Genomic DNA, 23,237 nt, shown 5'->3' with positions numbered 1-23,237 from the left:
ATGATTTTGTCAGTGTTCGCCCTCTGATGAACAATATTGGCTGAGTGATTTTGTCAGCGTTCGCCCGCTGTCGACCAATATCGGTTGAATGATTTTTTCAGCGTTCGCCTGCAGTCGACCAATATTGCCTGAATGATTTTGTCAGTGTTCGCCCTCTGATGAACAATATTGGCTGAATGATTTTGTCAGCGTTCGCCTGCTGTCGACCATTATTGGTTGAATGGTTTTGTCAGTGTTCGCCCGCTGATGAACAATATTGGCTGAATGATTTTGTCAGCGTTAGCCTGCTGCCGACCAATATTGGTTGAATGGTTTTATCAGTGTTCGCCCGCTGATGAACAATATTGGCTGAATGATTTTGTCAGTGTTCGCCCGCTGATGAACAATATTGGCTGAATGATTTTGTCAGTGTTCGCCCGCTGATGAACAATATTGGCTGAATGATTTTGTCAGTGTTCGCCCGCTGATGAACAATATTGGCTGAATGATTTTGTCAGTGTTCGCCCGCTGATGAACAATATTGGCTGAATGATTTTGTCAGTGTTCGCCCGCTGATGAACAATATTGGCTGAATGATTTTGTCAGTGTTCGCCCGCTGATGAACAATATTGGTTGACAGTTTGTTCAGCCTTCACCCGTTGTTAACCAAAGACCGTTAAATGTATTTTCAGTCTCCATCCGTTGGCGACCAATGCTGATTGAATGTTTTATCCCGACTTCACCCTTTATCATTATAAGTTGAATAAATGTCTGGCATCTTTTCCCCATCGTCTATTGTTGAAGTAGTGATCTTTTCTTGTATTTATTTCGTGATACGTAGATACAGCCAGTGAAGGTCATTCTGACTTTTCCCAGATACATTACAATGTATACTTGATAATTTTAGCGTTGTTTCATGGAAATATATATATATAAGGTATCCCGGCGTTCCCAGCCTTTTCAGTATAAAGTTTGTTAGATAACGATTAACGTGTGGTACCATGTATGTACTTCTCATGTCTTGAGCGAATTTAGACGCACCGCTGCCTTGTCATGTGCCCGTCTGTACTTGAAGTTTCCCGGCCGACCTTGTCGATGACCTCTAGATACGGAGGAGATAAGTACCTCATGAAATTAGTGTCAAATGTGATGCATGTTTAATTTGTTTCTTGTACCAGGACTATTCACAAATCCTACGTCCCCTGTGGAGGAGAGTTGTTTGTTGTAATTACAGATGCACATAAAGCTGAACAGAAATTGACCAGAGACTGACCTGACAACGAAGCGTTACTTTGGTATAGGATAATCGAACCATCCGATAAGACGGGAAACGTTTCCTCTATTGGTTTGACATCTATATTGTGGGGTTTTAGTGTACGCTTTGTAGTTGATATTCATCCTAGAATAATCAGTCATTTTCATTCTGTTGTAAGCTTGCCAATTTGTCGCTAGTCAAATCACAACATCCAAAACAAATTACTGAAATAATAAAAAAGAAGAAAAGCGACTTGTCTTGTGACCTTAAACTCAAAACGGCAAATCATTTGATTCATGTGGCCACTCAACATCACTTCCGGTGTGAGTCGTTCTATATAGGACCTTACACCGTACCTATGTATTGCATCGACAAAAACACTTCTGTAGTGGTTAACTTATCTGACAGGAAGTACCGACTTCTATTCACTCACGAACTGTTTGATGATACATCTCATTCACATTCGCTACACGTATAACTGGAAACTGTTATATACATAATGTAAATAATATCAAAATTACAAGAAAGACCTTAAAAAGCATTTCATATCTGAACATTTGAACCGGTTAACGATCAAGACAGCACAAGGTCAGCGTTAAAATAGATACTTAGTTTAGCAAAGCATGTATGTCGTTGACGGAAGTGGAGCGTATACCGTATACATCATTGTAATAACAGGTCCGAAACAGAAAACAGTTTTCCGGATTAGCAATCCTTATCAACTTACAACATGTCCCCTTTACCCTAGCCCTCCTACACAATCTTTTGTGCTGTAATGCTTCTACCACTGCAACCCGTGCTTCTGAAAGGATTTTCTCAATGGTTACGAAATCCTTTGTAGCACAATTTCACAGCCGTATGTAGTGAAAGCGATCCTTATCGCCACTGAAACCTAGATCCATGACGTCACGCAGCCATATTGAAACATTCATAACAATCATCTGCAAAACTGTTAAAAACCTCTTTATTATCTCTGCACGAGTGAGGAATCCAGGCAATAACATTAGCGCCTCTCATTTTTACCGTTTAATTCTAATGCCATTTATAATACAATTTAGCGTGCCTGCTGCTCGCAAGCTCTTCTTCTGTTGAAGTTGTATGAGACAGACAGATGGGTACTTTGTATGTAAAATGAATGGGGATTTAATAACACAGGAACTGAGTAAGCACTTATCCTGAAAATTAAATGAAGTCATTTGAAAAACCGACCACAGTGGATATTCAACGTTTGGTACTTCTGTTTGACTATGAAATCGGTCTGGATAGTGTCATAGTTATTTAATAAGCTCGTACAGTCTCTGCAGAAAACGTATATTCCTGGGCGGTGTCTGCAGACAATCTATAGTCCTTGGCGGTGTCTGTAGGCAATCTATAGTCCTGGACGGTGTCTGTAGGCAATCTATAGTCCTGGGCGGTGTCTGTAGGCAATCTATAGTGCTGACGGTGTCTGTAGGCAATCTATAGTCCTGGACGGTGTCTGTAGGCAATCTATAGTCCTAGACGGTGTCTGTAGGCAATATATAGTCCTGGGCGGTGTCTGTAGGCAATCTATAGTCCTGGACGGTGTCTGTAGGCAATATATAGTGCTGGACGGTGTCTGTAGGCAATCTATAGTCCTGGGCGGTGTCTGTAGGCACTTTAGTCCTGGGCGGTGTCTGTAGGCAATCTATAGTCCTGGACGGTGTCTGTAGGCAATATATAGTGCTGAACGGTGTCTGTAGGCAATCTATAGTCCTGGGCGGTGTCTGTAGGCACTTTAGTCCTGGGCGGTGTCTGTAGGCAATCTATAGTCCTGGACGGTGTCTGTAGGCAATATCTAGTCCTGGACGGTGTCTGTAGGCAATCTATAGTACTGGTCTGTGTCTGTAGCCGGTGTCTGTATGGGATGGTTATGGTAGGAAAACTATAGGGCTGTAGACGTGGACGGTGTCTGTATGGGGTGGTTATAGCAGGGAACGAATAGGGCTGTAGACGTGGACGGTGTCTGTATGGGGTGGTTATAGTAGGAAAACTATAGGTCTGTATACGTGGACGGTGTCTGTATGGGGTGGTTGTAGTAGACGTAACACCTCACTTTCTGTCAGCAGCTCTGATTGTGCACACATGCAAAATCTGTTCCTGTTGCCCTTTGTTAAGATTTTTACTGACAGTTATAAATTAAACAGACGGCAGTAGAGGAGATGTGAGTACTTGTCTATATAACTCATTAACGATGAGATTGCCTTTGACATGTGCATCAGTCATGGAGAAAGTGACGGAAATAAGGCTTGAAACATTTCGCCGTCTTTAACAACACCCTTCTCAATCACTGCAGTACTAAGTAGAGGGGTAACAGGTGAAGAGTCTCACAAATACTCAACCCATAACCGGAAGTAGGCATTGATAATATATCACTCACTGTATCTCCAATTGGCTGTGATGCTGTTACTGTATCATCTGTCTGTTGTGATACCCTCACTATATCATGAGTCTGTTGTGTTACCCTCACTGTATCATCTGTCTGTTGTGATACCCTCACTATATCATCAGTCTGTTGTGATACCCTCACTATATCACCAGTCTGTTGTGTTACCCTCACTGTATCATGTGTCTGTTGTGTTACCCTCAATATGTCATCAGTCTGTTGTAATACCCTCACTATATCATCAGTCTGTTGTAATACCCTCACTGTATCACCAGTCTGTTGTGTTACCCTCACTTTATCATGTGTCTGTTATGTTACCCTTACTTTATCATGTGTCTGTTGTGTTACCCTCACTGTATCATCAGTCTGTTGTGATACCCTCACTGTATCACCAGTCTGTTGTGTTACCCTCACTGTATCATGTGTCTGTTGTATTACCCTCACTGTATCACCAGTCTGTTGTATTACCCTCACTGTATCACCAGTCTGTTGTGTTACCCTCACTGTATCGTCAGTCTGTTGTGATACCCTCACTGTATCACCAGTCTGTTGTGTTACCCTCACAATATCATCAGTCGGTTGTGTTACCCTCACTATATCATGAGTCTGTTGTGATACCCTACTGTATCATCAGTCTGTTGTAATACCCTCACTGTATCATCAGTCTGTTGTAATACCCTCACTGTATCACCAGTCTGTTGTGTTACCCTCACTGTATCATCAGTCTGTTGTAATACCCTCACTGTATCGTCAGTCTGTTGTGATACCCTCACTGTATCACCAGTCTGTTGTGTTACCCTCAATGTATCATGAGTCTGTTGTGTTACCCTCATTATATCATGAGTCGGTTGTGATACCCTCACTGTATCATCAGTCTGTTGTGATACCCTCAATGTATCATCAGTCTGTTGTGTTACCCTCATTATATCATGAGTTTTTTGTGTTACCTTCATTATATCATGAGTCTGTTGTGTTACCCTCAATGTATCGTCAGTCTGTTGTGTTACCCTCACTATATCATCAGTCGGTTGTGATACCCTCAATGTATCGTCAGTCTGTTGTGTTACCCTCACTGTATCATCAGTCTGTTGTGTTACCCTCACTGTATCACCAGTCTGTTGTGTTACCCTCACTGTATCACCAGTCTGTTGTGTTACCCTCATTATATCATGAGTTTTTTGTGTTACCCTCATTATATCATGAGTCTGTTGTGTTACCCTCACTGTATCACCAGTCTGTTGTATTACCCTCACTGTATTATCAGTACGTTGTGTTACCCTTACTATATCAGTCTGTTGTGATACCTTCACTATATCATCAGTCGGTTGTGATACCCTCAATGTATCGTCAGTCTGTTGTGTTACCCTCACTATATCATCAGTCTGTTGTGTTACCCTCACTGTATCACCAGTCTGTTGTGATACCCTCACTATATCGTCTTTCTGTTATGATACCCTCATTATATCACCAGTCTGTTGTATTACCCTCACTATATCATGAGTCTGTTGTGTTACCCTCACTATATCATCAGTCTGTTGTGATACCCTCACTATATCACCAGTCTGTTGTATTACCCTCACTGTATCATGTGTCTGTTGTGATACCCTCACTATATCATCAGTCGGTTGTGTTACCCTCACTATATCATCAGTCTGTTGTATTACCCTCACTGTATCACCAGTCTGTTGTATTACCCTCACTGTATCACCAGTCTGTTGTGATACCCTCACTATATCACCAGTCTGTTGTATTACCCTCACTATATCACCAGTCTGTTGTATTACCCTCACTGTATCACCAGTCTGTTGTGTTATCCTCACTATATCATCAGTCTGTTGTATTACCCTCACTGTATCACCAGTCTGTTGTGTTACCCTCACTATATCATCAGTATGTTGTGTTACCCTCACTATATCAATCTGTTGTGTTATCCTCACTATATCATCAGTCTGTTGTATTACCCTCACTGTATCACTAGTCTGTTGTATTACCCTCACTGTATTATCAGTCGGTTGTGTTACCCTCACTATATCACCAGTCTGTTGTGTTACCCTCACTATATCATCAGTCTGTTGTGTTACCCTCACTATATCATCAGTCGGTTGTGTTACCCTCACTATATCACCAGTCTGTTGTGTTACCCTCACTATATCACCAGTCTGTTGTGTTACCCTCACTATATCATCAGTCTGTTGTATTACCCTCACTGTATCACCAGTCTGTTGTGTTACCCTCACTGTATCACAGTCTGTTGTATTACCCTCACTGTATCACCAGTCTGTTGTATTACCCTCACTATATCATCAGTCGGTTGTGTTACCCTCACTATATCACCAGTCTGTTGTATTACCCTCACTGTATCACCAGTCTGTTGTATTACCCTCACTATATCACCAGTCTGTTGTATTACCCTCACTGTATTATCAGTACGTTGTGTTACCCTTACTATATCAGTCGGTTGTGTTACCCTCACTATATCACCAGTCTGTTGTGATACCCTCACTATATCATCAGTCGGTTGTGTTACCCTCACTATATCACCAGTCTGTTGTATTACCCTCACTGTATCACCAGTCTGTTGTATTACCTCACTATATCATCAGTACGTTGTGTTACCCTCACTATATCACCAGTCTGTTGTATTACCCTCACTGTATCACCAGTCTGTTGTGTTACCCTCATTATATCATGAGTCGGTTGTGATACCCTCACTGTATCATCAGTCTGTTGTAATACCCTCACTGTATCATCAGTCTGTTGTAATACCCTCACTGTATCACCAGTCTGTTGTGTTACCCTCACTGTATCAGTCGTTGTGTTACCCTTACTATATCAGTCTGTTGTGATACCCTATATCATCTCGGTTGTGATACCCTCATGTATCGTCAGTCTGTTGTGTTACCCTCACTATATCATCAGTCTGTTGTGTTACCCTCACTGTATCACCAGTCTGTTGTGATACCCTCACTATATCGTCTTTCTGTTGTGATACCCTCATTATATCACCAGTCTGTTGTATTACCCTCACTATATCATGAGTCTGTTGTGTTACCCTCACTATATCATCAGTCTGTTGTGATACCCTCACTATATCACCAGTCTGTTGTGTTACCCTCACTGTATCATGTGTCTGTTGTGATACCCTCACTATCACTATATCATCAGTCCCTCACTGTATCACCAGTCTGTTGTATTACCCTCACTATCTGTTGTATCATCAGTATCATGAGTCTGTTGTGTTACCCTCATTATATCACCAGTCTGTTGTATTACCCTCACTGTATCGTCAGTCTGTTGTGATACCCTCACTGTATCACCAGTCTGTTGTGTTACCCTGTGTTACCCTCACTATATCATGTTGTGATACCTTCACTATATCATCAGTCTGTTGTGATACCCTCACTATATCATCAGTCGGTTGTGATACCCTCAATGTATCGTCAGTCTGTTGTATTACCCTCACTATATCACCAGTCTGTTGTATTACCCTCACTGTATTATCAGTCTGTTGTGTTACCCTCACTATATCACCAGTCTGTTGTGTTACCCTCACTATATCATCAGTCTGTTGTGTTACCCTCACTATATCATCAGTCTGTTGTTTTACCCTCACTTTATCACCAGTCTGTTGTTTTACCCTCACTATATCATCAGTCGGTTGTGTTACCCTCACTATATCACCAGTCTGTTGTGTTACCCTCACTGTATCATGAGTCTGTTGTGTTACCCTCACTATATCACCAGTCTGTTGTTTTACCCTCACTGTATCATCAGTCTGTTGTGTTACCCTCACTATATCATCAGTCTGTTGTGTTACCCTCACTATATCATCAGTCTGTTGTGTTACCCTCACTGTATCACCAGTCTGTTGTGTTACCCTCACTGTATCACCAGTCTGTTGTGTTACCCTCATTATGTCATCAGTCTGTTGTAATACCCTCACTATATCATCAGTCTGTTGTGTTACCCTCACTATATCATCAGTTGTGTTACCCTCACTATATCATCAGTCTGTTGTGTTACCCTCACTATATCACCAGTCTGTTGTGATACCCTCACTATATCACCAGTCTGTTGTATTACCCTCACTATATCACCAGTCTGTTGTATTACCCTCACTATATCATGAGTCTGTTGTGTTACCCTCACTATATCATCAGTCTGTTGTGATACCCTCACTATATCATCAGTCTGTTGTGATACCCTCACTATATCATCAGTCGGTTGTGATACCCTCAATGTATCGTCAGTCTGTTGTGTTACCCTCACTATATCATCAGTCGGTTGTGATACCCTCAATGTATCGTCAGTCTGTTGTGTTACCCTCACTATGTCATCAGTCTGTTGTGTTACCCTCACTATATCATCAGTCTGTTGTGTTACCCTCACTATATCATCAGTCGGTTGTGTTACCCTCACTATATCACCAGTCTGTTGTGTTACCCTCACTATATCACCAGTCTGTTGTGTTACCCTCACTATATCATCAGTCTGTTGTTTTACCCTCACTTTATCACTTTATCAGTCTGTTGTGTTACCCTCACTATATCACCAGTCTGTTGTGTTACCCTCACTTTATCAACAGTCTGTTGTGTTACCCTCACTGTATCACTCAGTCTGTTGTGTTACCCTCACTATATCATCAGTCTGTTGTGTTACCCTCACTATGTCATCAGTCTGTTGTGTTACCCTCACTATATCATCAGTCACCCTCACTGTATCATCAGTCTGTTGTGTTACCCTCACTATATCATCAGTCTGTTGTGTTACCCTCACTATATCATCAGTCTGTTGTGTTACCCTCACTATATCATCAGTCTGTTGTGTTACCCTCACTGTATCATCAGTCTGTTGTGTTACCCTCTATATCATCTATATCACTATATATCAGTCTGTTGTGTTACCCTCACTATATCATCAGTCTGTTGTGTTACCCTCACTAGTATCCCTCACTATATCATCAGTCTGTTGTGATACCCTCACCCTCACTGTATCACCAGTCTGTTGTGTTACCCTCACTATATCATCAGTCCCTCACTATATCATCAGTCTGTTGTGTTACCCTCACTATATCATCAGTCTGTTGTGATACCCTCACTATGTCATCAGTTTGTTGTGATACCCTCGCTATATCATCAGTCTGTTGTGATACCCTCACTGTATCATCTGTCTGTTGTGATACCTTCACTATATCATCAGTCTGTTGTGATACCCTCACTATATCATCAGTCGGTTGTGATACCCTCAATGTATCGTCAGTCTGTTGTGTTACCCTCACTGTATCGTCAGTCTGTTGTAATACCCTCACTATATCATCAGTCGATTGTGATACCCTCACTATATCATCAGTCGGTTGTGTTACCCTCACTATATCATCAGTCGGTTGTGATACCCTCAATGTATCGTCAGTCTGTTGTGTTACCCTCACTATGTCATCAGTCTGTTGTGTTACCCTCACTATATCATCAGTCTGTTGTGATACCCTCACTATGTCATCAGTTTGTTGTGATACCCTCGCTATATCATCAGTCTGTTGTGATACCCTCACTGTATCATCTGTCTGTTGTGATACCTTCACTATATCATCAGTCTGTTGTGTTACCCTCACTGTATCGTCAGTCTGTTGTAATACCCTCACTATATCATCAGTATGTTGTGTTACCCTCACTATATCAGTCTGTTGTATTACCCTCACTATATCATCAGTCTGTTGTGATACCCTCACTATATCATCAGTATGTTGTGTTACCCTCACTATATCAGTCTGTTGTGTTACCCTCACTGTATCATCAGTCTGTTGTATCATCAGTCTGTTGTGATACCCTCACTATATCATCAGTTGTGATACCCTCACTATATCATCAGTCGGTTGTGATACCCTCACTATATCAGTCTGTTGTGTTACCCTCACTGTATCGTCAGTCTGTTGTAATACCCTCACTATATCATCAGTCTGTTGTAATACCCTCACTATATCATCAGTCGATTGTGATACCCTCACTATATCATCAGTCGATTGTGATACCCTCACTATATCATCAGTCGGTTGTGATACCCTCACTATATCAGTCTGTTGTGTTACCCTCACTGTATCGTCAGTCTGTTGTAATACCCTCACTATATCATCAGTCGGTTGTGATACCCTCACTATATCATCAGTCGATTGTGATACCCTCACTATATCATCAGTATGTTATGTTACCCTCACTATATCAGTCTGTTGTGTTACCCTCACTGTATCGTCAGTCTGTTGTAATACCCTCACTATATCATCAGTCTGTTGTAATACCCTCACTATATCATCAGTCTGTTGTAATACCCTCACTGTATCACCAGTCTGTTGTGATACCCTCACTATATCATCAGTCTGTTGTGATACCCTCACTATATCATCAGTATGTTGTGTTACCCTCACTATATCAGTCTGTTGTGTTACCCTCACTGTATCGTCAGTCTGTTGTAATACCCTCACTATATCATCAGTCGGTTGTGATACCCTCACTATATCATCAGTCGGTTGTGATACCCTCACTATATCATCAGTCGATTGTGATACCCTCACTATATCATCAGTCGGTTGTGATACCCTCACTATATCATTAGTCGATTGTGATACCCTCACTATATCACCAGTCGGTTGTGATACCCTCACTGTATCATCAGTCTGTTGTGTTACCCTCACTTTATCATCAGTCTGTTGTGTTACCCTCACTGTATCGTCAGTCTATTGTGATACCCTCACTATATCATCAGTCGGTTGTGATACCCTCACTGTATCATCAGTCGATTGTGATACCCTCACTATATCATCAGTCGGTTGTGATACCCTCACTGTATCATCTGTATATTGTGATACCACTATACCAACAGTGGCGGCTTTACCAAACTGACAATAATGCGAGTTTTTTGTAGGTGTCGACAATTGCTCTGATAAATTGACCGCCTATTTTTCCTGAGAACAAACCGAGGTTAGAGGCAACTTTCCTTTCTGTTGAGTTAATCATCTGTCGGTGTCTGTTCATGTTTACAGAAGGAAATATACAAATAATGTTTGTCGTCGTTTCCAAAGAAAACAATTGGTTAAACATTGTACGCCTTGTTTCAAAGGAACTGTCATCAGAGGGTCATCCGTCAGCTGAATCAGTATCTATTGGTCCATCCATCACAGTAGACAACCTCTTTGATCAAATTTCAAGCATGTTATACACAGAAAAAAACGAAAATAATTATACTGAGAAGGTCTAGGTCAACATGGGAAGTCAAAATTATACGAACAGAAGATGAATAGCGTCGACCATAACGCGTATAGATGTCCTTGTCATGTCTGATATCGGTATTGGTGATTGAAAAAGAAATTTAGTAAGATCTCTGATAGGTAGTGGAGAGCGACACTGTCCTATGAGATCGGTGACAGAGACAGGTAAAGATATGATAATGGTTGTGACAGAGGAGAGGGCATGGGAGCATTGTTTGTATGTAGGGGGCAAGAGGGGTGGTCTAGTGATTCTATGTGAGAACGAGAAAAATGGCGTTATAATTTTGTGTGAGGAACGATAGGGGTGGTGTGATGATTTTTTGTGGGACGAGTGGGTGGTGTGACGATTTTTGTGGAACGAGAGAGTGGTGTGAGGATTTTTGTGGGACGAGTGGGTGGTGTGACGATTTTTGTGGAACGATAGAGATTGTGTGATGATTTTTGTAGGACGAGGGAGATGGTATAATGATTTTTGTGGGACGACGGGTTGGTGTGAGGATTTTTGTGGGACGAGGGAGATGGTATGATGATTCTGTATAATGACGAGGGAGATGGTATGATGATTCTGTATAATGACGGGAGATGGTATGATGATTTTGTATAATGACGAGGGAGATGGTATGATGATTCTGTATAATGACGAGGGAGATGGTATGATGATTCTGTATAATGACGAGGGAAATGGTATGATGATTCTGTGTAATGACGAGGGAGAGGGTGTGATGATTCTGTATAATGACGAGGGAGACGGTATGATGATTCTGTATAAGGATGAGGGAGATGGTATGATGATTCTGTATAATGACGAGGGAGATGGTATGATGATTCTGTATAATGACGAGGGAGATGGTATGATGATTCTGTATAATGACGAGGGAGAGGGTGTGATGATTCTGTATAATGACGAGGGAAATGGTATGATGATTCTGTATAATGATGCTATTATTATTCTGAGTGACAAGAGAGGATGACGTGTTGATTGTGTATGTGAGGAAATAGGGACGACGACGTTGACCCCTGGGAGAATATAGAGGGATAATATTGTGTGAGTGAGGATGTGGTGCTTTTCTGAGGCACTGATGAGGAAGGATGATTCTGTTTGAGGGCTGTCTTACTTCTGAGAGTTTGTGCCAATTACAACATCAATAGATAGTGATGGATGAGACAGATATGCAATGTCGGCCAATTACTGGGTGTACGTCTATTTGGTCAAACGTTTCCATCACACAAAGCCACAATCCTGTACCGCACAACTTTGAAGACTTGAACAGACCGTCTCTGTGTATCCACCATGTGTTAGCGCACTCGAGTAATACCAACAGATGAAAAGCTGGGCTGAACTGTGTAACGGAATTTGGGACACAATAAAAACAGTCATCCGTTTTGTTAGTGGTACTCTCTAATGTAGCATAAAACATTTTTCTGCAATGTCTTTGATCCTGCGGATCGTCACATCCATCACTAAAGTTTCGGGCGGAGTAAAGAGAAGGTTGAAGCATCAGCTATAACGAGAGATGTGTGTCGTTAATCTCTCTAGACCAGCTCTGGGTGACGAGGCCATTTTACAAATCGTTGGGTAACCCCACCTGTAGCAAATTTCAATGCTATTACGCCAAACACCATTGGTTCTAGAGGGAATTACCCTTCAGCGCCAAGTCCTGAATGTCTGTGCCTAATTGTTCCCATATAACGGTTGACAACATGATGGTTGACATTTGGTTTCTTCGTCGTAGACGAGTGCATCCTCTAACTCCAAGTACGTAATATAATGTCAACAGCAATTATCTAACATTACGCCATTATTGTGTTAACGGGAAAATAAGTGTGGTGAGAGGTGTAACGATTGATAGCGAAGGTGTTTACCTACAATACACAGAAACAATATAGGATATGTAATACCATACATATCTGAACAATACACAGGACAACACAATACCGGCGTAAACAATACACAGGACAACATTATACCGGCGTAAACAATACACAGGACAACACAATACCGGCGTAAACATTACACAGGACAACACAATACCGGCGTAAACATTATACAGGACAACACAATACCGGCGTAAACAATATACAGGACAACACAATACCGGCGTAAGCAATATACAGGACAACACAATACCGGCGTAAACAATACACAGGACAACACAATACCGGTGTAAACATTACACAGGACAACACAATACCGGCGTAAACAATATACAGGACAACACAATACCGGCGTAAGCAATATACAGGACAACACAATACCGGCGTAAACAATACACAGGACAACACAATACCGGTGTAAACAATACACAGGACAACACAATACCGGCGTAAACAATATACAGGACAACACAATACCGGCGTAAACATTACACAGGACAACACAATACCGGCGTAAACAATACACAGGACAACATGATAACGGCGTAAACATTATACAGGACAACACAATACCGGCGTAAACAATACACAGGACAACACAATACCGGCGTAAACATTACACAGGACAACACAATACCGGCGTAAACAATACACAGGACAACACAATACCGGCGTAAACAATATACAGGACAACACAATACCGGCGTAAACATTACACAGGACAACACAATACCGGCGTAAACAATACACAGGACAACACAATACCGGCGTAAACAATATACAGGACAACACAATACCGGCGTAAACATTACACAGGACAACACAATACCGGCGTAAACAATATACAGGACAACACAATACCGGCGTAAACATTACACAGGACAACATCATACCGGTGTAAACAATACACAGGACAACACAACACCGGCGTAAACAATACACAGGACAACACAATACCGGCGTAAACATTACACAGGACAACATAATACCGGCGTAAACAATACACAGGACAACATGATAACGGCGTAAACAATATACAGGACAACACAATACCGGCGTAAACATTACACAGGACAACATCATACCGGCGTAAACAATATACAGGACAACAGATAGAAGACACGTCGGAAATCTACACTAGACGTTACACAGACAGGAGACACGTCGGCAATCTACACTAGACGTTACACAGACAGAAGACACGTCGGCTATCTACACTAGACGTTAAACAGACAGAAGACACGTCGGCAATCCTACACTAGACGTTACACAGACAGAAGACACGTCGGCAATCCTACACTAGACGTTATACAGACAGGAGACTAGTTTCTTAACTCCACTAGACGTTATACAGGCAGAAGACATGTCTGAACAGATTTGACTGTATCAATCACGTTAATTTGTACGTCAGGCCTCTGACCTTTCTCTATCTATATATTAGATAGAAAACATTTTTTTTTATAGTTTTCAAATCTTGATAACATTACTTCTACTTTTTATGGTCTCTGTTTCTCGTGTTTTCCAGTAATAGATCGCAACAGTTATGTTGATAAGGTCTGCTTTTATAATCGGCAAACTAGTGAGCTACTGTTGGCCATTAATTTTCTGACATTATGGAACCATCTCAATTACACCCGTCCCCGCTTACAATCATTTCCGCAAACTAGGTCTCTCCTTCAAGTACAGGTGCCCACTGTGGACCCTTACCCCCTCTTCCAACTCAATAAAAAATGGTATCCTGCACACCCGTCAAAACTGGTATCGTTGCCCGTCAATCTAAACAAGCCGGATATTAGTCCCGTCAACAACTCGCGGTGTTAACGCTACAGCGTTAATATCGTTCTCACTATCTTTTGACAAATTTCTTCTGGCAATGAAGGCACCCTATGTGTAATTTTCTCACCCAGCTTGGTCGCCTCCCAAAACTCGGTTCGCCTGACTGCTGCTGTGTGGAGAAAGCCTTTCTACAATTGACTTATCTGCTGAATGGTTTTACGTATTGTGTTGTATTTAAACGACGAACACTCGAGAATGGTCATATCATTGGTTAAGGAGCTATTGTGCAATTATGTAGTACGAAATTCACGTTCAGTCGAAACGAAATTTCATATTAACAAACACACTTAACAGTATATCTGGGATTGAAGACAGCAACAACGATAACAAAAAGACATCAGCGAAGGAAATCCTTTACATCGTACCTACCTTTCCTATCTCGCATCAGAAAGCGTGGACAACGTGTATAAAACAGGGACCACTTGACTGCATGATAAACGAGGTTTATACGCTTACGGATAACTTTCCATTTCTAAATAGTAACAGTACTGCTCCGTCCGTATTCGATGGTTTGTTACCTAGAACACGATTTTGTGATCGATGTTAACATCTGATGGGAGATGCAGGTGGCTAAAGACAGACAACGGGGAGGTTTATCAATATCTTAACGATAATATTTACAAATATTTTAGTTAATCTTCGATATGAAGTTCGGTGATTCAATGCTCGTTAGCATACCTGGTTGTATCGTTACTACAATTCGGTATTTAAAAAAAAAAAAAAAAAACGCGACATATCCTGAATTGACTTTCATCCAGTAAGAGATTGATGTTTTCGTTGATGGTCATTTAAGGTCGACATCTTGATCTGTCTGGATATTTGCAATACTCATTAATTTTGAAATAACATTAACGCCTTCGGGTATATTGATGTAAATCTCCTTTGTAAAGCGATTTCATACACCACATCTAATCTGTATAAATAGTCCGCATTCTATCGACAGGTATCACATGAAACTGTCTACATTCAGTGTGACAGGTGTTACAGGAAGTTGTGTATGTCATTCAGTGTGACAGGTGTCACAGGAAGTTGTGTATGTCATTCAGTGTGATAGGTGTCACAGGAAGTTGTGTATGTCATTCAGTGTGACAGGTGTCACAGGAAGTTGTGTATGTCATTCAGTGTGATAGGTGTCACAGGAAGTTGTGTATGTCATTCAGTGTGACAGGTGTCACAGGAAGTTGTGTATGTCATTCAGTGTGACAGGTGTCACAGGAAGTTGTGTATGTCATTCAGTGTGACAGGTGTCACGGGATGTTGTGTATGTAATTCAGTGTGACAGGAGTTACAGGAAGTTATGTAAGTCATTCAGTGTGACAGGTGTCACAGGAAGTTGTGTATGTCATTCAGTGTGACAGATGTCAATGCAAGCACTGAAGGACAGACTAGAATGATTGCTGTGTATGATATAGGAAGGACCAGACACTAAATTCCTTTACCCTAGGGTGCCCGTCGATAGTATGGTTTTCCCATCTATCGTACAAAAGTTAATATAAATCAAATAGTATAAACATCGGTATTTCACCGTCTAATGGGTGAATGGGAAATGCGCGATGTTGCGATAGAATCAGTTTCCTACCAATAAAACAGGAATGCACGTGCATTAGAGGAGAACCGGTCATTCCGTCCAGCCATTTGTTGATGCGCGGTGTAGCGGGTAATTATATCGGTAAATACTTAATTCTCGGAAATGTAGCATGAAAGTTGAACAGGGAATACATTCAACATTGATGTGAAAAGGTCAATCGTTCACATTCTGTAAAGGTCAAGGGGTCATGTCCTTGACGATCACTTGGTATTTTATATATGAATGAAGTGTTTCCGTCATGCTCCATTTTCATAAAATGCTTCTAGTATGGGTCGAGCTGTAACTAAGCCACCATGTATAATTAACTCGGACAGTTTTAGCCGCTACCAAACACTACAATTACATACAGAGTATCCGGTCACTTAGTGGTCACTTACTGGTCACTCTGGTGTGTTACATTCAAGACTTTGGGTCATATTTATATGGGCATAATTGAATTTGTGTTAACAAGACATAAAGGGGATATTAATATTTAATATGAAGGTGGTATCAGAAGCACGATATTGACAGGCGGATTGTGTCTATAGTGGTTCACATACAACAACCAGCTGAGTAGGTGTTGGAACCACACACAATCATATATCGTCAGTGTGACAGATTCTACGGGTTCGGATAGGTTAAAATGATTGTATTTTGTTGTCCGTCCAGTGAGCTGTGTTTCGTTCTGTTTATCAGTGCGTGTGATTTACACATTACACAGCTAAAGCTGATGTACAAATCATGTCATGTTGTAAGTACTGACCATATGTCCCTTCTAAAGGTATGTTGGTTATTCGATCTAGTCCATCGTCACCTTACACGTGTATCTCACACAACTTCAAAGCTGATCGCGTTACTCAAACAATATATTGGCGATAACGGTCAGGTTAACATATTTGGTCACGCGCAAGTCGCGCGGCCGCGCCGTGAAAGGCCGTTGGTCAGGCACCGTTTTATGTCCTTTTGTGTTTTATGTTGATTAATAAATCTATAATGGCTCCGGATGATTCATTACGATCTGATTAATATCTTGTTTGAAATTAGATGTAAGTGATCGCTGGACCGAGACAACCTTAGATCACGTGGTCAGTCCCAGCACGCGATGACGATGATACGAGGAGAGACAGCGTACAGAACGAATCTTGTCAAGGAATTCACTCGGTATACACGTATGTTACTATTTACAGGTAATTAACAATCAGGAACTGGACACCTGTGACGATGAAGCTGGACAGTGTTACGTTAGAGACCGTGTTCGTCACGTGCTGTGCTATTCTGTCAGGTAAGGGCATGTGACCTTCAATGCTCGTGGCCTTGAATAGAACCACACTGTAGATAATAAACAAATCATGAGATTTATAAATGGTAATGCAATATTTGTGTTTAATAGTTTGTAATGCTGTTAATATCTTTTTTAAGCCTTAAGTCGTCATGATTGACGTGTGTTTACAAAACATTTTTCTGACGCAGATTTCCGCGAATTCCTTATCTCCTGTGTTGTTTTCATTTCTCACGTTACGTCAAGTTACACAATGTATCGGCGTACACTTAAACATCAAATGGTACAGTGTAGTAATAATCTGGTTCATCACACAGAAGACTTTCATTGAAAGGCAGATCAGTGGTCTTCTAGGTCTAACACACTAGGTAGAGCACGGGGTTATGTCGGCTTTCCGAATCATCTTGTTTTCCCACGTGCTTTTTTGGTAATTCAGTAGATACAAGGTACATGTCTGGTGTTTAGTGAGATTCCTAAACATACAAATATTTCTGTTAAAGAGCGCAGAGAAGGAGAGGGAGGTGAAGGGGGCACGTCCTCAAATATTCAACTGTCTATTGTAGAGCGCGGAGAGGGAGAGAGGTGAAGGGGGACACGACCTCAAATATTCACCTGTCTTTTGTAGAGCACGGAGAGGGAGAATGAGGGGAAGGAGACACGTCCCCAAATTCACCTGTCTGTTGTAGAGCACGGAGAGGCAGAATGAGGGGAAGAGGGACATCTCCCCAAACATTTACCTGTCTGTTGTAGAGCACGGAGAGGGAGAATGAGAGGAAGGGGGACACCTCCCCAAATATTAACCTGTCTGTTGTAGAGACGGAGAGGGAGAATGAGGGGAAGGAGACACGTTCTCAAATATTCACCTGTCTGTTGTAAAGCACGGATGGGGAGAATGAGGGGAAGGGGGACACAACCTCATATACTACCGGTAGTGTCAACATGACTACCCGGAGTAACCTGTCTCTCTAATATGTAGCCAATTTTGCCCTCATTGGTATCCTCGCCCTCCATTACCTCTCACCGAACTTTCCAACCACGAACAACCATGTGCCTATTTCCCCACCTACACCCCTGATATTGCGATAAAACTACGGCCATTGTTTCTGGGTTTGAGATGCCACACCTTCCCGCCATCTGCCTTCTATCTTACCTTACCGATGATAACTGATGATGTTTTCTTGTTGCAGGTTACAAAAGTCAAAGCATTGGTGTAAGTATTTACAAACACTAGAAAAACAACAGTAAACTAAGTGACCTCCTTTGTAACGTCTGAAATCGTGGTGTTATATATTTCCGGTCCAAGTCATTCTCTCTAGTACATAGTAAGGATGTCGGTGACGATCAATTTTGATGAAATAATGCGACGAAGGCAACGGAAGATTCATTGACGGTCATTAGAATATGTAATGTTGATATGTATATCCCAGTTTGATGACGTTTGCCCATTAACGACCGTAAACCAGTCTCAATACTACCCGGACTCACCCGTCTCTCTAATATATAGCCAATGTTGCTTAAAATGGTATCAAAATGTTCGTGCCGTCGATCGTGATACATTATAAATAGTTGGCAATACATCTATAGAATAAAGTGTTCATTGTCTTAAACAACATTTCCTTTCCAAATTTTCATTCCTTTATTTCGCTTGATTCAAATCATTTGCTAATTTAGAGATTTTGATCGAAAGAACGCCCCAGAATCTAATGCATCCACAGAGGAACTTGGTGGAGTGCTCTACTGTGTAATTTGTGGTGTACAGTCATTGAAGCACAAATTGTGATGGTTCTTCCGGTGTTCCTAAAGCTTAATTGATAGATTTTATACAAATTAAGTTGGATTTTTTTTCCAATTTCCAACCTCAAGCGGAGTTCGAAATTCTTGAACTTCTGGATGTTCACAATTTTGAAAAATAATAGTCCTTTTCGCGCCTGCCTTCTTTTTGATCTTTGTCTTTAAAATATAATCACTAGACTGTATCGTTTTAGCTTCCTAAATCATACATTTCACCCGAACATGACGGGTTTGTCAGATAAACTTGTTCTGAAGGAGACAGCCTCACCTCCGCCGTATACTATCTGGAAAGTGTCCAAAAATATGATTTCATTTTATTTTCAGAAAAACGTTAAGATAATATGCTGATATTTGTGATGAATCAGAAGTGTTACAGTTGGTTAGCGATGATGTAGACAAACTCTGTAGGATTAAGACACAAACGACTTTTATCAGTTTTACAGTGTACGGGAGAACGTTCCCTGAGAGATTAACATCAAATATTATTTCCAATCTCATGGAAATGAAAACAAAAATAAAACAAGCCACTGCATTCATCTGATTGTCGTTTGTTTATGTTGTTTACAACATTTTGTTGTCGGCAGTGTTTTGTGATGTTGCTTATGAATACGGCTACTGTTTGCGCTGACCTCAGACAAGGACATTTCAGGTATTCTCGTGCCATACTGCATTTTTTGGCAAAATTGTTGACTCTCAGTTTTCGAAAACTTCAGGTAGGAGTGGAAAAATGGTAATTTATTTGTCAATAGCTGTTCATGAGATGTATCAGACGTTAACTATAGATGATTCACAATTAACTTAATATGGAATAAAAGTTTGAACTTCACGAAAGGACGGCACCTGATAGTATATTCCAGTAAAACAGGAATGCTACCCAAAATTTTGTCAATTTTTAAACATTCCCTCAACCCGCTAACCTTCCTTTCTGCATATAGGTCGATGTATTTGTTTGATTCTACAAATCAAAGTTCCTTTAATCCTGCTAAATATCAAGTTTGTGGCTTCGATATTATCAAAAATACCGAAGAATTTTGACAGAAAGTACATTGTCGATGATCCTTTGAGACATCTTTTGTTTTGACTATAAATCCTAGACAGAGAAAACCTAATCATGCTAATATATAGATGAAATGTAAGTCTGTTAATAAGTACTATTTTTATTGTGTTACAGCGACGGTCATCGCAATGTTCTAACCAAGGCGAGCTGGTTAAAGGCCTGTGTGCCTGCTTCCCTGGGTACAGTGGGTACGATTGTAGTCAACTCGACCCATCCTTGGAGTTGTCTTGTATCAATCCTTATGCGTAAGTACCAGACGGTAGATATGTATGTAACTCACATAGGTATATATTTACTGTAGTGGAAAACTGTTGTACCGGTGGCAAAAATAATTCATACGCTGTGCAACTTAAAACTACCGGCCTGACCCAGTTGCTCAAGGCTTGGTTAGAGACAATTTTGCTTTAAAATTAATTTTTCCCTCTACCACTAGTTAACTCTGACCAAGCTTTCAGCAGCTGGAGTCTGTATGATATCCAATATCAAACAAAGACACATTGATACTGACACCGTACTATGTTAACTATTAGTGTGTATATGGTCGCGAGATGGGTTGTCCGTCTGTCTTGTGTCCGTGCCAAACTTCTATGAGTCAACTTGCCTTCGTTAAGTTGTTTTCGTAACAATGGAAACAAAATCAGAAGGGATGGAAATAAAAAAAAAACGAAATATAAAAGAAAGAAGAGAAAAAACTAGTAACACATTGTAGATTTGACAAACCCATTGTAGACCACCCTGTTAAATGCGTGCCGTAACAACAGATAACAGTCTACCATATTGTTGGCATATGGTTTACAAGGTGGTCCGCGGCCATTTTACTTGAGAACCTAAGTTGTGTAGAGAAAGCATGTCGTTACATTGCGCGGAAAAGGCGATGTCGTGACATTGTGCGCAGACGGCGATGTGGTTACAATGTGCGGAGAAGACGACGTGGCTACATTGTGCGGAGAAGGCGATGTTGTTACAATTTGCGAAGACGATATCGTTACATTGTGCAGAGAAAACAATGTCATTAGAATAAATGTGCATTCGAAGTCGTTACGATATAGAACTGGCGATGTCGGTACTTTTTAAAGACGGGGGATATCATGACAATGAACATATAAGTGAAAATGACATTTCAATGCACGTGCAGGCGATGTCATTACAATGTAAGAGCTGTGGTGGACGTCGTTAAAATGTATATAGTTGAAAATGTCATTACAATTCAAAAGCAGGCCATGACATTACATTAACGAGGGAGGTGATCTCCGTGTAAAGGATAGGCGATTTCAATACAATCAATATATTTGATTATCGATCATGTTGTCATTCTAGCCGAGTTTCCTTTATCTCATTAGTGCATCGTTACAGCTGACAAATCGCGCGCACTTGACATCATCCAAGGCACGTGTTCCTAATGTCTGTGGAACGTTGTGATTGAATTATAGGCCAAGGAAGGTTGTTTTTGTAGTGAAATGTTTACAGAAAATGATACTAAGCAGGACGTGACATTTCGTTATCGTTTTCTTTTTTCTTCTTAAAATATATTCACTTCCTGTCAGAAAGTGCAGCTATTGCAGAAACATGAAATAGTTTATACAGAAAAACAATCGTTCTCATCTCGACCCAACTATTCTGAATCACACGTGCCCAGCTGCCGGTCTAAATCATATCTGATGTTTAAAACCAGGTTCACATGTTAAAAAAACATCTTAAAGTTCTCGAAATCCAATTACAGCGCATGTGGTCAGGCTAGGTGGATATGTGTTAACGGAATCAGCTGACAGGCCGTGTGACTGCCATTACTGAGAATATCAGAAGTTTAAACTGCGGTTGTCATCTAGCAGATAATGGCTTCCGCTAAAATACATATTATGGAAAATTGACTACCTCAACATGAGGTGGACCAGATTCGAATGCCCCACGCTGAGTATGGCCACTTATTGTAGTGTTTTGATAAAATAATGTTATCAACATCAGATTAAGATGGCTGTTTTGTCTGATTGTTTTTCTTTTGTTGGCGGTCTTACAAACCAAGACCATTATTCCAAGAGATCAAGCTTACTCTTGTTTTTGTTACAGGACGGTAGAAAAGGTGTGTTCCGGGCGTGGTCAGTGCGTGGGTGGTCAGTGTCAGTGTAACAGGCGACGGTCGGTAAGTCGCTATCATACCTTTTCTTTCCCTCTCCCTATACCCATTCCCCATATTTCCATTCCCTATTCTCTCTTATTCTCCACCCCCTATTCCACCATTTCCCCCACCCCCTTATTCTCAAACCATATTCCCATACCACATTCTAACACCACATTCCCACACCGCATTTCCACACTACATTTCCACACTACCTTCCCATACCATATTCTCATACCATACCCCCAAACCACATTTCCTCACCACATTTCCACACTACCTTCCCATACCACATTCCCACATACCATATTCCAATACTATTATCCCACACCACATTCCCACACCACATTTCCACACTACCTTCCCATACCATATTTCCACACCATATTTCCACACCACATTTCCACACTACCTTCCCATACCATATTCCCACACCACATTCCCACACCACATTTCCACACTACCTTCCCATACCATATTCCCATACCATATTCCCACACCACATTCCCACACCACATTTCCACACTACCTTCCCATAGCATATTTTCACACCACATTTCCACACTACCTTCCCATACCATATTCCCACACCACATTCCCACACCACATTTCCACACTACCTTCCCATACCATATTCCCATACCATATTCCCACACCACATTTCCACACTACCTTCCCATACCATATTTCCACACCACATTTCCACACTACCTTCCCATACCATATTCCCACGCCACATTTCCACACCACATTTCCACACTACCTTCCCATACCATATTTCCACACCACATTTCCACACTACCTTCCCATACCATATTTCCACACC

General features: G+C 41.1%; 1 protein-coding gene across 1 annotated transcript in view; it reads left to right on the top strand.

Annotated features, from left to right (window-relative positions):
* LOC132560708 (integrin beta-3-like) overlaps positions 1–23,237 on the top strand; it is a 44,428-nt gene that overhangs the window by 5,309 nt on the left and 15,882 nt on the right. The window contains exons 2-5 of the mRNA XM_060225380.1: positions 17,359–17,453; positions 18,638–18,660; positions 20,413–20,543; positions 22,363–22,435. Of these exons, the coding sequence (XP_060081363.1) occupies positions 17,393–17,453; positions 18,638–18,660; positions 20,413–20,543; positions 22,363–22,435 (288 nt within the window). The 5' untranslated portion in view covers positions 17,359–17,392. The remainder of the gene's footprint in view (positions 1–17,358; positions 17,454–18,637; positions 18,661–20,412; positions 20,544–22,362; positions 22,436–23,237) is intronic.

The sequence above is a fragment of the Ylistrum balloti genome, unplaced genomic scaffold, assembly GCF_031769215.1.
Source record: "Ylistrum balloti isolate Yb309-2 unplaced genomic scaffold, AGI_CSIRO_Ybal_v1 Utg371104, whole genome shotgun sequence".
Classification (NCBI taxonomy): Eukaryota; Metazoa; Mollusca; class Bivalvia; order Pectinida; family Pectinidae; genus Ylistrum; species Ylistrum balloti.
The sequence above is the reverse complement of the archived record's forward strand: the minus strand, read 5'-3'. Positions and strand labels throughout refer to the sequence as shown.